This window comes from Ursus maritimus, unplaced genomic scaffold (genome assembly GCF_017311325.1).
Source record: "Ursus maritimus isolate PB19 unplaced genomic scaffold, ASM1731132v1 scaffold_12, whole genome shotgun sequence".
Taxonomy (NCBI): domain Eukaryota; kingdom Metazoa; phylum Chordata; class Mammalia; order Carnivora; family Ursidae; genus Ursus; species Ursus maritimus.
The window spans coordinates 42,887,896-42,904,071 of record NW_024423564.1 but is presented as its reverse complement, the minus strand read 5'-3'; the positions used below and the strand labels follow the sequence as shown (position 1 = coordinate 42,904,071).

Below are 16,176 nucleotides of genomic sequence, written 5' to 3'. Positions count from 1 at the left end.
CTGAACCACCCCTGCACACAAATGGGTGTCAGACAAGGTCACCAATAGGCCCTAAGCCATCCAGCTTTTCCTGCGCTGAGATGGTCAGTGATGCAACAAGAATGGTGAACACGTGGGTGAGGAAGTGCTGCTGAGCCTCCCCAGAGCTCTCTGGTCTCATCAGACGACTGGCCTCCACTAATGTCTTTGGGGGCAGGCCAGCCCTGAGTGACTGAGTGCTAATGACTATGAACCGGAAGGTCATATACCGGAGGACGTAGACCCAGCTGTCAATCATTTCTCAAATGTGGCACCTCTGTACAGGCTGACAATTAGCCTGAATAAAGCTCAGGTGATGTTTTTAGTTGCCCCAGGCAAATCAGGCAAGCAACCAAAAATTACCATCGATGGCATGGAGTTAAAAGCCATATCCAATTCCCACTGCCTATGTAGTCCGCTCTCTAATGACAGGTCTTCTGCTCTGCTTTTCTGTGGTTCTTTGAGCAACCACCAGTAGTGCAGCTCATTATCGGAACAAGAAGTAACAACCCGTATTAATAAATCCAGCTTTTTGGGGGAACTTGACAGACAGGATTTTTGGAGATAAAGCATCTGATTACAGATAAAGACCAAAGTGCAAAGACTGCCCGGCTGTCCAGTCTCCTCGGTGGATGTGAAGTTTAGTTCATTACCATTGCCTCCTGGAAGGACATTAATTCCACTGTGCAGAAGACATCAAATAGCAACACTGGTAAACTTGTCAAGGAGTAGAGCTACTAATCAGCAATTGACATAATATTTGCCCTGCCTTTTAGTAACTGGCGATAGTTTCAGTTCAACAGTCACGGAAATAATGAAATTTTGCAGAAGTGAACAAGAAAATCTGTGGGAGTTATAATCCGTTGCATAGATTGCTAATATTCCAACAGTGTTTATGTGATACTGATCCAAACTCCTACGATTTTTTTAGGATGTAAGTTTAATTTCTTGCAGTATTCGGTTTCTTTTAGCAGCAAATACCTCAAATATAACCTATATAAAGGCTAAGGACAAATAAAAGGATCGAGTTGAGGACACATACTGCTGTAGGGTTCGCTTTCTCCACCTTAAGCTGAGTAAGATCTTGGAATTTCCTTACTCTTTCACTATTTTATTTATTTTTTTGCTACTTCTTTTTTACCCAGGCTACATGATATTCATTAGAATAATAACCCTCTTGACTCCAGTGCATCCAAAAATACGTACAGGCAAGAAAACCTATTTTGCCTGTCCAAATCCAATTATTTCTGGAATGGAAATCACAAACTACTAAACAAGTTATAATTCTGTCCATGTATTGAAACCAATAACCTTAGAAATACAGATTGCTAATATTGTCAGGTATCGGGGCTAATCTTAATTTATTTGGTAAACATTTATTGAGAGCACATCCAGGGCAAGGTTATTCCTGCTGTATCAAAGTGCTATCTTCCAAAATTGGTTTTACCCTGTAATAGAAGAAACCTTTTCAGGAAAAACACTCTCATCTATTCACCCGATAAGGTCTGAAAGGCATATGCATTCTTGATCTGATGGCACATTCTTTTACGTCTTTTTCCTTCAAAAGAAAGCTTCCACCAGGCATTTGTTGGCAAACACAGCTAGAGCTTTCTTAGAAGCACCAATTCTAACTCAGCACCACCACAACACCTGGAAGCCAAAAACTACCAGTTCTAATAAAACTCAGCCCTTGTGAAGATGCTTCAATGTTTAGGGACGGGTAACAATAGCCATGATTTCCCTACCTAAGGGATATTTCCTGGAACAGGGTGACAGGGCCAAGAAAGAAAGGGGACATGGGCAGGAGAGGGCTGTGGCTGCAGCTCCTTGACTGGGAGAGTCTCGCTCCACTGGAAGAAATCGAAGGCGTGTTTATGTGTGTGCCCAGCACTCACCTGCCACAGGGAAACGCTCAATACACGTTACCTTCACTTCTCTCCCGTAAGCCTGCTTTACGTTAATGTAGCATTTTAAAGAACACGAATTGTGTTCACAGGCGTTATCTTATTTGACACTCACAGTGGAGATAAGCTTTATGTTTGGAAACACGGGTGGCCTGAGAGGTCAGACCTACGGGGCCCTCGGTCACACGGCTAGTACATCTTACAACCCGGATCTGCCGATTCCAATGACTCTCTACCTCTTTTATTGCTCTGAGCTGCAAGTATTCAGTGACGTAGACTTGGGCACCTTCTATCTTATTTTTAAAAAAACCTCTCTTCACTTAACGTCTTCGTACCCTCAAGAGCATTTATCACGTCCTCACGTTTCCTCTCCTGTTCGCTTCTCCGGCTCCTCCGGTTCCGGGTGTAAAAGCGCTGCGTGTGTAATGTTCACGGATCCATGATTAAGAGTCCCTTACGCAGGATCTTGAGCTCTTCAAAGTTAGAGAAGCCCTACAAACAAGGCACATTTCATTCCGGGCCTTGTTTTTCCTTTCAGCACTTTTGCTCAAATACCGAACACAATTTGCGTTTTGCTTGAGATGGAAAGAAACAGTCGTGTAGCTGTAGCTATTATCGGGCCATTACCATCCCGAGGTGTTGATTTTGTGCTTCGCATTTTTCCTGTGTTCTTCCCTTGATGCCCTATCTTGAATTTTTATTTCACTCTCATCATTTTTTAAATTTGAAGTCTTCCCTTTTACTTTGGCAATTTCAGTTGGAACGCTGGGTTTGGAAAAAAACGTTCACAGAAAAACTGAAGGTTAAATCAGTTTTATTCTGTAAACAGTGCCTAAATTATCATCTTCCCATAACAACCCAATTAATATGTTAGAGCAAAGCTGGAAAGCCAAAAACGGTGCTGAAAACGTAGAGTTAGTGTGACACCTTCTGGTGAGGAACGAACTGCATATCGTCAACAGCAGCAAAAAACGGATTCAGACAAGGGCCCTCCAGAGAGCTTTTATTCCAACAAACCCATCTTTTGTGAATACCTGGTGTTGCCCCAGGCTCTGCCACAGGTCCTGGGGCTACTGACGCGGGGCGGGGGGGGGGACGAAATCTCTCTTATCTTCACACCTATTTATAGAGATTACAATCAAGGATGTCAGCACTTCAGAGTGAGGTTGGGTGTTCCTGAAGATTCCAACCCACCCTCGTGGATCAAGGACGGCCTCACAGAGGCAGGGATGCTGAAGTCTTGAAGGCTGAGCAGTTTTTGTGAGGCAACAAGGTAGGAAGTGGGCATGCAGTGGAGACGGTGCCGCACATGGGAAAGGAAGGGGACAGCAGGTGTGCAAGGCTGAATGCGTGTTTCCTGAGCAGGGACCTGGAGAAGACAGCACAGAGAGAGCTGTGCCTAGAGACCACATGGGACCTCAACCCAAAAGGGCTTTGGAAGCTTAGCTTAAGGTGTGGGTTCGATGATCCCGGCTGCAGTTACCCACTGGAAGATGACGTATGTGATAGGATCAGATTTTCCCACTAGAAAAATCAGCCTGGCTCCAGGGTGGAGGGAGGGAGGAAGACTAGTTAAAAGTTCTGGTCAAGTAGGAAGCTGTTAAAATTGAAGAGCACCTGAACTGGGCAGGGAATGTGGACGGGTGGAGTACAAAGTGTTTAGGTGAGGGCATCAGCCAGTAGGAGAGCATGTTTAAATGTGGACTCTGAAAAAAAGAGAAGGATTATGTTTTATGCTTATATGGCCCAAAATAAAAGGAATATTTCTTTTCCTTAAACAAAGAGAGAAAGCCTCACCTTTTAATGTAGATGTCTTCCTTCTCTTGGTATGTGGTCTTAGGAAAGAGTTAAAATATTTCTCAACATAGGAGAGGATAATTGCTCCACAATCCAAGCATGCAATTTTACAAACTACATTTGGAGACTTTCAAAAAATATTGATCGCACCTGAAAACATTTAATGAATGCAATTTGGAAACAAGGGCCCAGAGACACCAATTTGTATCAACAGTGCTTAAATACTCCCATAAAAACACACCCAGAGCCTTGGGAAATCTGGATCACTATAATGTGTTTTCAAAGGAAGGTTTGAAATTTTTAGATGAACAGCTATAATTATAAATTGAAATTAAATATAATGCCAAAGAGGCCATGATTTCCCTTGCTGTCAAAATAAATCTAAGGAATGCACTGTGTCCACTGACTATCAGACAAGGGCATATACTTACTCCCTGTATAAACTACATTCTGCTTTAGGTAGCAGAGCGTTTTTTACTTCTGTATCCAAATGCTAATGGATACATTTTTTCCATCTAACTCAGATTTCCATCTAAACACATCCACTGATCTGCAAGGCCCCTGTTACCTTGCTGGTGTTAACCTCTGTTACCCTCCTACTTCCTCATTCCACCGCAGTCAGAGCACCTTGCTGTTCCTGAAACACACTCCAGATGTTCCTTCCTCAAGGCTTTTGCACCTGCTACTCCTTCTGCCCGGAAAGCTGTGTCCAGATATCTATCTGCCCCACTGACTCCCTCATTTCCTTTAGGTCCCTCGTTCAAATATCACCTTCCTCGGAAGGTTTCCCTGACCACACTACATAAAATAGCACCTGCTCTCAATATTCTCTTGCCCTTTACTCTGCATTAGTTCTCTGCATAGCTCTTATCATCACTCAACAGTCCATGTACTTAACCTGTTTATCATTGCCTCTCTCCACTAAAATCCAAATGCTATGAAACCACAGGCTGTCACTGCCGTAGAAGCAGGCCGTGGAACAGTACCTGGTTCAGAGTAGGGGCTTAACAAATATGTTAAATGAATGATGTTTATTTGAAGTATTTATTAGGTTTTTAGTCAGATGGGCAAGCTAGAGGTTTCTAATCAATTTACCAACCACATACTACGTGGCAGGTACTGTTCTCTACCTTTCAAGAACAGAAGACCACCCATGGATCCCTGGATAAACAGAGCAGTGGGAGTCAGACAAGTCAGTTGATAATTATTGTCAATTATAGTTCAATAAAGCTGGAAAAAACCCACAAAACTGTAATCCATCCGTTCATTCAACATATATTTATTGAGTATTTAATGGAAGGGAGCTAGGTTTCTTTGCAGGCTTTTTATATGCCAGCATCATGCAAAGCACAGAAAGATGCATCTAATATATTTTTTAGAACGACCAGTAAGGTAACTATTATCCCTGATTTAGAACCATGAAACTTGAAGCTATGAAGGCCCAAGGTTGTCATACTAGTGAAAGAGGAAGACTAGACCAGGTCTAGGTCTGTCTAACTCTGTATTACTTATTCTGCTAAAGGAACTCAGAGAAAAGCCATCTAACCTATTAGTGGGGTCAGCACAGCCTTCCAAGTAGAAGTAATGTGTTAGAATTGGGCAAGAGTGGAGGGTAGGGCGTGCTAAGCTGGATGGATAGCATGACATTGTACTTTCCATAAAGAAGGAAACTTCTGGGCCTTTCTTTTTGTTAATAAAGTAGGTTAAATTTTGGCTCTCTGGATTACTGAAATATAATAAAAAATACAAACACACACATATACACCCCACTATGAACAATAGCAAAATCAATTTAATAGGTGATATAACTCAATCATGCAATGCAAATAATCAGCATGAAGAAATAATATAAACACAAGATAGAGGGAGATCTAGTATTCCAGATTTTAACAAAAGAGATGTGATTGCCTATAAACAACATTTTCCATTTATAGCATATAATTAAATAACTTACGTGGCAATTAAATTACATGCCAATTAAACAGAATTGCAAGCTTTAATAAAACAAGTTAAAAACAAGTGGAAGTTATTACTGAAGCACATCGATTGCTTTTTTCCTACTAAGTTGAACTGACATTTAAAAATTAATACTTACCTGTGTTATGTACTTTCTATATTTAAAATATAAGTTTAAGAATTAGGCTGTTAAAGGTTTTTAAGCTAAAATCAAGTAAGGTTTAGAGGGTTGGATGCTTGTTTCATTCAAATAAAATAATAAAGGTAAACAAACGTTTTAATTGATCGGTTTTACTTTTATTTTCTTTAAAATTCCATGTTTTTTTCCTCTTAACCATCCAAAGTGAGATTTTCTTTGAAGCAAGATGGCAGGTGCCAGAGCTGAGCTTTGACAGTGTATAAAGCTTATATCAAGTTGTACGGATCCAAATGTTAAATCTGCAATTTACAGTTAACGCACCAAGATGTTTACGTATCTCTGTGCGTTCTTCCGCGATACAGTTTAAACTTCAAATTAAATAGATATCCATAATATACATTATATATATATCTGTGTGTGTGTGTGTGTGTGTGTGTGATACGTGGGACACAGCATTATTTGTAATAATACTTGATAAACAAGTATTATTTCTGGGAGATGTGCTCCAGTCTTGTTTGTGGTTGCCCAGGGTTATGTTGCATAACTGGGACTTCACACGCCTCAAAGAGTTTAGATAAACACTGGCCAGGATTACTGGAAGTTAAATACACACACACACACACACACACACGCACAGACATTCATATGTATGTGTGTGTATACATAAATGTATATGTGTATGTGTACGTGTGTGTGTGGTATGGAAAAGCAGGCACACAGAGCACTTGAACTCCTTTGTACCTGTCTCGAGAAAAAATATAAATAGTATACTAAACCTAAGTAAGGCTATTATAGTCAGGTTGTTTGAAGTACCATTTCCCCCTCCTCCTGTCTTTTTTCCCACTTCCCAATGTACTCAGGAAACAGAAAAACTGTAATGGATCAATTTAAAATATTTTATTTTCTAAAAGCCTTTTTTGCCTGTTTTAAGGTGCAGAACCCTTCTCCTTTGATAGGAGAGACAGGTAGTTATCTGAATCCAGTTTGAAAAGGTTATGTAAAAAGAAATTGTAATGAAAGGGATACTCTGCTTTCCAAATCCTCATTTTCTCTTAATCTATATGTAAGGTATATCCAAAATAGATACGTAAAGAAAAAAAATAAAAGTTGTCTTTATGGGAAAAATAAAAACGTTAAAAAAATATTCATAATCAATATAAACAGCACTATCAGTAGACCCTGATATAGCCAAGTTTACAGGTAGGAAGACCTAACCTGCCACTACAGTCCTTCACACCTCAGACACTTGAATGTCTGTCCTCTACAGCATTGCGTTAGGTTTTAATTCCCCACCTCAACCTAAATTCTATTTAAGCAAAAAAGTTAAATCAAAAGATGAAAACATTCACTCCTCCTGATTAGCAACTTCTTATCACACTAAGCTTCAGCCACTCCACGTTCCTCCCCATCATGTGGTTTATAGCAATTTGCTTTCATTAATGGTTTGAGTGACATCTGATTCATTGCTGCTCCCACATTCTACCCACCTTCCAGAGGGAAAAATGCCTTGCTCATCTTCCAAATACTTCACCGGGGATATATAAAGATCATCTTATAATTAATCAAACGCTTAATTTCTGAGTGTATCTGCAGAAAGGGTAATAAATGGGGCATATATGGCATGGAGGAGTACAGGAAGAAAGTTCTGGGTTTGAAGGGCAAATGAGAGAATGCTCGGCCGCAAATGCTACATTTGACAGGCTAGAGCTTGGGTAGATGAAGTGAAGTGGTGCCTGTAAGGTTGGAAACTGGGGGCTGAGTACAGGTTTGATGCAGGGTTAGGCTTCGCTGAGTGATTCTGTACAAGGACGGTGGTTCCCACCAGTTCAGGGTATTCCAGTGACCACCTAGGCCTGGTGCAATGTGAGGCCTGCTTCAGGCTAAGGGCCTGAGCAACAAGGGATCAAATGAACGGAAGGACTGAATGCAGTCACAGAGCAGTATAATCAAAATTTTTACCAAAAGGACTTTAAACTACCTCTGATCACTTGAGAAAGGTGTGTTAACTTAAATGTCCCCAGTCCTCATCATAAGGGGCTGGGAGTAAAGCAAATGAGGTCACAGTAATAGTAATAACACATATTCGATTATTTCAGTGAGTCTAATGTCTGGTCTAGGGCATCCAGCTCCCTGAAAACTCTTCCCCAATATTGCTGGGGGATCCAGAGCTGTCTAGACCATGGCTCTTTCTCTGGTCTTGTGGCTGCCACTTTTCTTCTGAGCACCCCTGTCCCCCAGTCAGCTTCTGACAGGCCTCTAGCAAAAATGGGCACAGAGCTAGGACCCACTGGTTGCAAATTCCCCATTCCTTGGTAAAACCTCAGAATTTTTACTTTACAAATGCATTCTGAATACACTGTCATGCAGAAGTTAAGGTACATTCCACAAATCAGTGCATAATAAATATTTATTAACTTAGTCAATAAATGTTTGCTAAGTTCCCTCCACCAGTGAGGCACAAAGACAGGTTTAGGAAATGAAAGACAGAGTCCCTTCACTCAACAAATACACACCACTCTAGTCAGGAAAGCAGGCAAATAAATAGTAAATTGCAACAGTGTGAGGTGTGCTTTTTTGTTTCTATGTTTGAGTGCTGTGTGTGTGTGTAACCCGTCTTCTTCTAAAAAGAATTTAATACCCTAAGCAGGGTGGCAAGCGTTCAGATTTATTCTAGGGGCGGAGAGGAAGGGTGCCTAACTCTGATTAGGGTGGTCAAGGAAGACTTTACTCTGGGGGGTTATCGTATTTAGTAGGGCCTGAAATTCCATGTGCTGTCTTCACACGTTTGAGACTCACGAGATCCTGAAGGCTTAGCTCTGAGCTCCCTACTCTTGGCATATATGCCCTCCCCCCCACCCCCTCCCCCAGTGGGAAAGGCTCCNNCTGGACTAGCTGCAACCCATTCTGTCCTCAACTTAATCCCACACATTAGGAGATTTTAATCAGACATTTCACAAAGATCACTCTGGTACTGTGTGGCCACTTTGAATGGCCCAATGGATTCAAAGTAGGGCAAGAATAAAGGATAAGCAGCCAGTAAGAATGCCATGACGGAGACCAAGCAGGAAGCAATGAGGGCCGAGACCCAGGCACTGACATCGAGTCAGGTTCTGTAGGTACACAGACTAGATGCCATTCAAGTTTGTGGCCAACAGGTTGCAGTACTGGGGATAACGGAGACGGAAGAATCGAAAATGACCGCTGGACTTGCGTATCCAGGTCCAAGCCGTCATCATTCACTGAGCTAGGGAAGAATTCAATTCTGGACATACCGACTCTGAGATGTTTGTGGAACATGCAAGCACTGTCCAGTGGACGGTCCATATATGGGCCTCAGAACAGGTGGAGAAAAAGGTTTGAGGATACAAAGGAGATATTGATGCCTGGGCTCTGATGCCAGTCAAGAGTAATGTACAGAGATAATGCTAAGTGAAATAAGTCAAACAGAGAAAGACAATTATCATATGGTTTCTCTCATCTATGGAACATAAGAACTAGGAAGATCGGTAGGGGAAGAAAGGGATAAAGAAAGGGGGGGTAATCAGAAGGGGGAATGAAGCATGAGAGACTATGGACTATGAGAAACAAACTGAGGGCTTCAGAGGGGAGGGGGGTGGGGGAATGGGATAGGCTGGTGATGGGTAGTAAGGAGGGCACGTATTGCATGGTGCACTGGGTGTTATACTCAACTAATGAATCACCGAACTTTACATCAGAAACCAGGGATGTACTGTATGGTGACTAACAAAATATAATAAAAAATATTATTATAAAAAAAAGAGTAATGTACAGAGAAAACAAGACCAAAAGTAAGGCATGCCGACATTTTAAAGGTGAGTGGAAGAAGAGAGGTTTACATAGGAAACTAAGAAGGGAGCAGGGGTATCAGGAGAACATTGTTTTTAGAAGTCAGGATAGGAAAGAATTTGAGGTGTTTACATGTGTAGGGAGAGGATGAAGCTCCAGGATTCGGGGAATACTTGATGGAGCAAAGCTCATGAAGAGCCCAGAGCCAAGCGACCCAGAGAAAACACAGAGGAATGAACGCTTAATAAGCAGGTGGTCATCACGTCCAATGAAACAGGAGATGAAGACAAAGGATTCAAATAAATTTGTAAGTATAAACAGCTTAGTGTTTTCTTCATTGTGAAATAAAAATTCCAGAGAAATTGCCTACCACTGGGTGGAACAAAGCTGGAAAACAGGGCTCCTCATTTAGTTAACCAGCAGGCTGATGATAAACAGGCAAAGAATTCTAGCAACTTCAGAGTTTTCATTTATGTGGAAATGTAGTTTGACAGACATAAAAAAGGAACATAATCTGAGAAGCACTTAGAAGTGATAGTGATAGGTCTATAAACAAGACTATGTGAAACCAGCTAATAAACTCAAACCTACTTTAGGATAAAAGGAACTGCAAGACATGTAAAAACCCAAATTACATGGATAAACTGTGAAACAGAATTGCAGTGTTAATTCCTAAGCAAAATAATATTTCGCCAAGTAATACATGGGTACAATTTTGTTAAAATGCATTTGTCACACCTACTAAAAGTGCTTTGATTACGAGTGATGCTTCCAATTGGATTTCAAATGTGATGCTGCAAATCAAAATAAACATCCAAGACACACTGATAAGCCAAGTTCATCTTGGGTTTTTTATTAACCGTAAGTTAGATACAAGGGTTCATTACCAGACATGTACAGAGCTTTCGCAGGATCAGATAGTTCTCATCTGAAGAATAATTTTTAAAACAAAATGGAGTATTTTCTGAAGACAATTTATTACTTCAAAAACAAGAACAAAACAAATCATTACGATCCACTTAGTACAAATTTAAACACATGCACTGCCATAATTTTTTACAGAGCATGTCATAAGAATAAATCATAAATTACCAACACAGATTAAAAACTAATTCTGAATATGCAGACATACAATTGCAGAAGATTCAAGATAAGATATATATATGTACTCTGAAACTTAATTAAGTCATTTATTTTTATTTTTGATATTAAACTCTTTAGATCCTAATATTATTTAAGGAAGCATGTCTTTTAAATAAAATTTTGCTGCCGATTCCCTAGAAATAACTTTTGCTAAAAAAATTTGAAAATGTTGAAAAAATGCAAGTGTTGGGGGAAATCTTTATAACTCTACTAAATCAAAACCTCTTGGTAAGTATTTAACAGGCATCTCTTGAAAGGCACAGGTAAACACAATGAAATAGAACTGGAATTATACGTATTTTGTATCTGCTTCTCAAAGTTAATATTCTTAATACTGTGCCCTGAACATCTTCCCATGTTAGTAGCTATGTATCTACATGATATCTAATAGCTACATCATGTTGCACTGTACAAATATATCAGCTTTTTAATCACTTCATTGATGAAAATCTGGGTTGTTTCCAATATTTTACTATGATTAGCTAGGCTGCACTGAAAGCAATCTTGACATACGCCTCCACAGACATGTCCATCCCATTAGGATAAATTGCTTCAGTGGAATTAATGTGTCAAAGGGGATCCACATTTCAAACTTAAAGACATTGTCTATCTGCTCACCAGAAGAGAAGCAATTGTATACTTCCACCAAAGTCCATGGGTGCCCATTTCTTGTATTACTAATGAGGGTGAACAACCCTTTCCCTAAGTTTGTTGGCTGTATGGATATACTCTTTTTTTTTAAAGATTTTATTTATTATTTGTCAGAATGAGAGAGCGAGCATAAGCAGGGGGAGCAGCAGGCAGAGGGAGAAGCAGGCTCCCCACTGAGCTGGGAGCCCGATGTGGGACTTGATCCCAGGACTCTGGGATCATGACCCAAGAGCTGAAGGCAGACACTTAACCAACTGAGCCACGCAGGTGCGCCTGTATGCATCCATTCTTGCATGGATTATCCACTCATTTTCACGTCTCTGGTGGGGTGTTTATCATTTACTAATTCTAAGAATTCTTTTAAGATTATTAATCTTTATCTGTTACTACAGATCTTTTTCTACTTTTCCTATTTTGCTCTTTCTTTGGGCTTCTGAGTATTGATATCAGGGGCTGTATACCTTTCAAGATTATAAAAAAAATATTCTACCATGTTTGTGTTTTATATAATTTATTATACTTAAAATTTTGAACCACCTCAAAGTCTATTGATATTATATGTGAAGTAAGATTCCAGCTTTATTTCTTTTTTACAAACGGGCAGCCAGGTCCCTTAATAATTAACTTTTTTCCCCACTTAAAAGCCATATTTATCCCCCCCACCAAAGTGAGAAACATTTCTAGACTCTCTTTTGTCCCATTGATCTTGGACTAATATTTCAATAACTCTAACTTGGGAAAAAAATTTTCATATCTGCTGAGACTCATTCCAACCTTTTTTTTTTCCCTTTCTGAATTGTCTGGCGGTTTGTCCATTTTTATCCCACAAAAAAAGCTTTAGAAATATTTTTTCAAGTTTCTAAAAAGTCCTATTGAGATTTTGGTATAAATTACTTTGAATTTCCGGAGTATGAGGGGAAAATCTGTACATGAACCTGACCAAGGAATCTTTGAGTACTCCATTATATCCCCCAGGAGTTTCGCAGTTCTTTTTAAGGGTCCTGCATGTTTCTTGTAAATTTGGTCACTTATATTTCACTGCTTTTTAAATTGGTAATAGTAGCACTTCTACTGTGAATAGATTGGTTTTCCATTTTATTTTCTAACTGATCAACAGGTTTATATTAATCTTTGTGTATTTCTTATGCAATTAGCTATCTTTCTAAACCCATTAGTCTTCCCATTTGTTCTCTTGAATTCTCCAGGTCTTGAATAATGTAACTGCAAATAATGATTCTTCTGTATACTCCCTTCCAACATCTGTGTGACTCTTAAAAATTTTAAAGGATATGTCTTATTACTAGTTTTCATTAATTTTGCATAGACCTAATAAAAACCATCAGTAAATAAACTTAGCTCTTTGGGGTAGTTCAGGAAAGTTTTAATTATTGCTTCTTTCATTTTTCTGTTTTCTTTGGGGTGGCACAGATATAATTCAAAAATTGTATTTTTCTTTCTTTTGTTTACTATATCTTAATTTTTTTTTGAGAGTGATCAAATTTATCCCTATGACCTATGAAGTTTTCAGTAGTGTCAGTTATGCTGATTTGTTCCTCCTATGGGAATTTGCTTGGGAGTTTTCTTTTATTTTTTTCATATTTCAGGATGCTCCCTTTTCATTCCTTCTCTTTATCTCAATTTCTTCCTTCTTTATGGCTAATAAAAATGAAAGTAATTATTTAAACACTTCTTTGTGCAAGACAGAGCACTAAGTACTTCACAGACTTTAACCTGCTTACTTTCTACAGACACCAAGGCAGATACCACTCCCATCGTGTGTGCGAGGAAACTGAAGCTCTGGATGACTAGGTAATTTGCCCAGGACTCTCCAGCTGGTCAGGAGGAGAGCCAGGATTTAAAGCCAGGCCTTCTGCCTCCATAACCCATGCTTTTAACAATCCTGTGAGGAGGTTTCACATGCCCTTGGGCCTCCTCCCTGTTCACAGGAGAGTTCAGTTCCTTCCAGATCTGTATCTGGAATGAGGTGGCCTCCTAAGGGCCTGGGTCAATTCCAGTGCCTGCTGGACTAAGGAGCATCTTCTGCTCCAATTCTTAGATAATGTGCTTAGATAATTGCTGCAGTCAGACAAATGTTCTTTGAACAAGTGTTAAACACTCTCACCATTTGCTACAATCTAGGGATCCTCTACCCTCCATCCACTTGCAAGACTTCTTTGTGGTGACTGTATACCCAGGGGTGCAAAGTGCCCCTCACTTCTGAATCTCACGTTGTACCAAAAATTGAAATCTGTAGTTTCTATCATGCAGGTGAAAGAAAGGGGCTGAGGAATATTGAGGGGGTGGGCACAGATCTCAATTCTAGCTAGCTCAGAGGATGTCCAGGCAACAGGGACTTGATTTTCTAGGTTGCCCTGCGTTAGTGATTGAGTTGGGGCTTTTTCTTAACTTCTCTCCAGCTAATTTGGATCAACTAATCAAATGATGGCACTGGAGTTAATTCCCAGTGGATTTTGGCACAGGGTTCCCTCTTCAGTTTGTAGTACTGTTACAATCTTTGTGGGTATTTTTGCATGAAGCTGGGAAAGGATAACCAGGGGTTGCCAACCTCTGGCACGTTTAACAAGTTTGACAAGCATTTGTATCACACAGTGGGTTTGGGATTTAGACTCACTCTTAAGAGCATACATAAGCTGTCCCCATCAACACCTAGCAGTCTGACTCTAGGCCAAAGTGAATCTAGATTCCTTTTTATGACATAACATTTCTGGGCTCTTTTCTTGGATGGAGGAAGTTCCCAAAATACGAGCTATTCCTAAAGCCCTATGGATTAGTAAAATTATCCTATGACAATTTTCAAATGATATATTTTTAAAAAGTCACTATGCTAAAAAATGGTAGTGTTGGAAAAAGAATTCAGGCTTGAGCTGAGGTGTCTTCCTGTCGGTGAGATGTAGCTGAGGAGGCAGAGAGAGCCAGGTCAAAGCGACCTGACTGGTTTTACTATTCTTGAGTGTTATCTTGCACAGAACAAATGCTCTTGACACTGTGGATTGTGGAAGCCGCTTGGCACGCATAGAATTTCTTGCCTCAGGAAAGCTAACCTGAAGACATTATAAAATGTTACCCCCCCCCTTTTTTTCCCTCTTCAGAAGCATGCATGTTATTTTGTACTTGCATGGCCGAAGCTACTCTGGATGGAGGCACCTAACAAATGCATCAAAAATACTGAATGTGTAATTGGAAATCCCAAGCTACACTAAGTGTCCCTCCTCTGTGTCCCTATGTCAGCTTCTTGTGATGACTGGTTTTATGTATGAACATAACAACACCGTGTTTTGTTTATGTATTTGCAAAGATCACCGGGTGACTTTAGGCAGATTATCCTCAGTAATGCAGGTGGGCCTCAATCAATGGGTTGAAAGCCTTCGGAATGAAAGCTGAGGTTTCCCAGAGAAAGAATTCTGCAATATAGAAACCCTGCTGGCCCACCCTATAGATTGAGGCTTATCAGCCCCCATAACTATGAGAAAATTCCTTAAATCTCTTTATACCTACATGTGTGTATGTGGGTGTATGTTTGTACATACACAGCGGCGATACGCATTCGAAGAAAGACAAGAACAAAAATAACAATCAAACTTGATTCCCTTGCACATAACACTGATCGCAAGATTTCTAAGCAATCATCCCTTTATTCAGTTTCGATGAGGACTTCCAGCACAGGACCCTGTTAGAAATTAGCCAGAGGAACTATGTGCAGGAGATGTAAGGCGCGGGCTACATAAAGACCAGACAGATACACACAGGTGTTATTTTCCTACAGGATTTACTGCAGGTGACCACGTAATGAAGACAAAACCAGATCACTCTTTATGTGTCAAATGTGTTTAGTAATTTAAATAAAAGCACAGGACTCCCACCACACAGATAATTCTAAATCTACTTCGAAAATCAAATCAATCAAGAAGCATCTACTGGGAGACTACGTACCTACCTATCATATTACACCAAAAGTAAGGCTGCTCTCTTCACAGAATAAGTACATGGATAATGAGTAATCAACCATCAACACAGATGTTCTAATATTTGGGGAAATAGTGGAAAACCATTTGTTAAAAAACAAATTTCTCTGGACACTGTTTATCTTGCCCTTGCAAGGGACTTGTAGATTCAGATGAGATTAGCTTAGAAAAGGGGCCATATTTAGTCCAGAAAATCTTTAGAGTCCAAAACAGTTCTGAGCTAATCAGATGCTAAAGAACCTTTACAAGGACAGGTGGGCTTAGAAATCACACAGCCTTATTTCGTATTAGTTTGCTTTAGTCAAAGGTATAGAATTAATGATCACATACCAGGAATTTCTGTAATGCACCCAATGCCAAATGACTACTGACATTCTATTTCCTACTATGATGACTCCTTGATTGGAGGTGGGTGGGAGGCGTAAAGACTACTGTGAGCTATAGAATAAATTGTACTCCAGTGCCCAGATCTCTAAAGATAAATCTTGTTTTTTAATATAAGAAACTCACTGAATCACATGAATGCTGATTAAAGCAAAGGTAGTGTAGGTAAAACTGGGGCAGGAAACTTCTAATTGCAGAGGAAATACATGAAAGAATCAATCATTCTAAGAGAAGAATCATTTTCCCACTAGTCCCACTGTTATGGATGATATCTTTGTGAGCCTGGGCCACCTTCTCCAGTGAATACTGAGAACCTATTACAGGTCGCAACCAACCAACTTCCATTCCAGCTTGAATGGCCGCTGCAAATTGCTTAAATTCCTCCTAAGGGAAA

The 16,176-nt window shown here is 40.0% G+C and overlaps 1 protein-coding gene across 1 annotated transcript in view; it reads right to left on the bottom strand.

Annotated features, from left to right (window-relative positions):
* Positions 1–10,453: 10,453 nt before the first annotated feature.
* Positions 10,454–16,176, bottom strand: part of CRYZ (crystallin zeta) — a 30,152-nt gene continuing 24,429 nt past the window's right edge. The window contains exon 9 of the mRNA XM_008690715.2: positions 10,454–16,166. Within this exon, the coding sequence (XP_008688937.2) occupies positions 16,002–16,166 (165 nt within the window). The 3' untranslated portion in view covers positions 10,454–16,001. The remainder of the gene's footprint in view (positions 16,167–16,176) is intronic.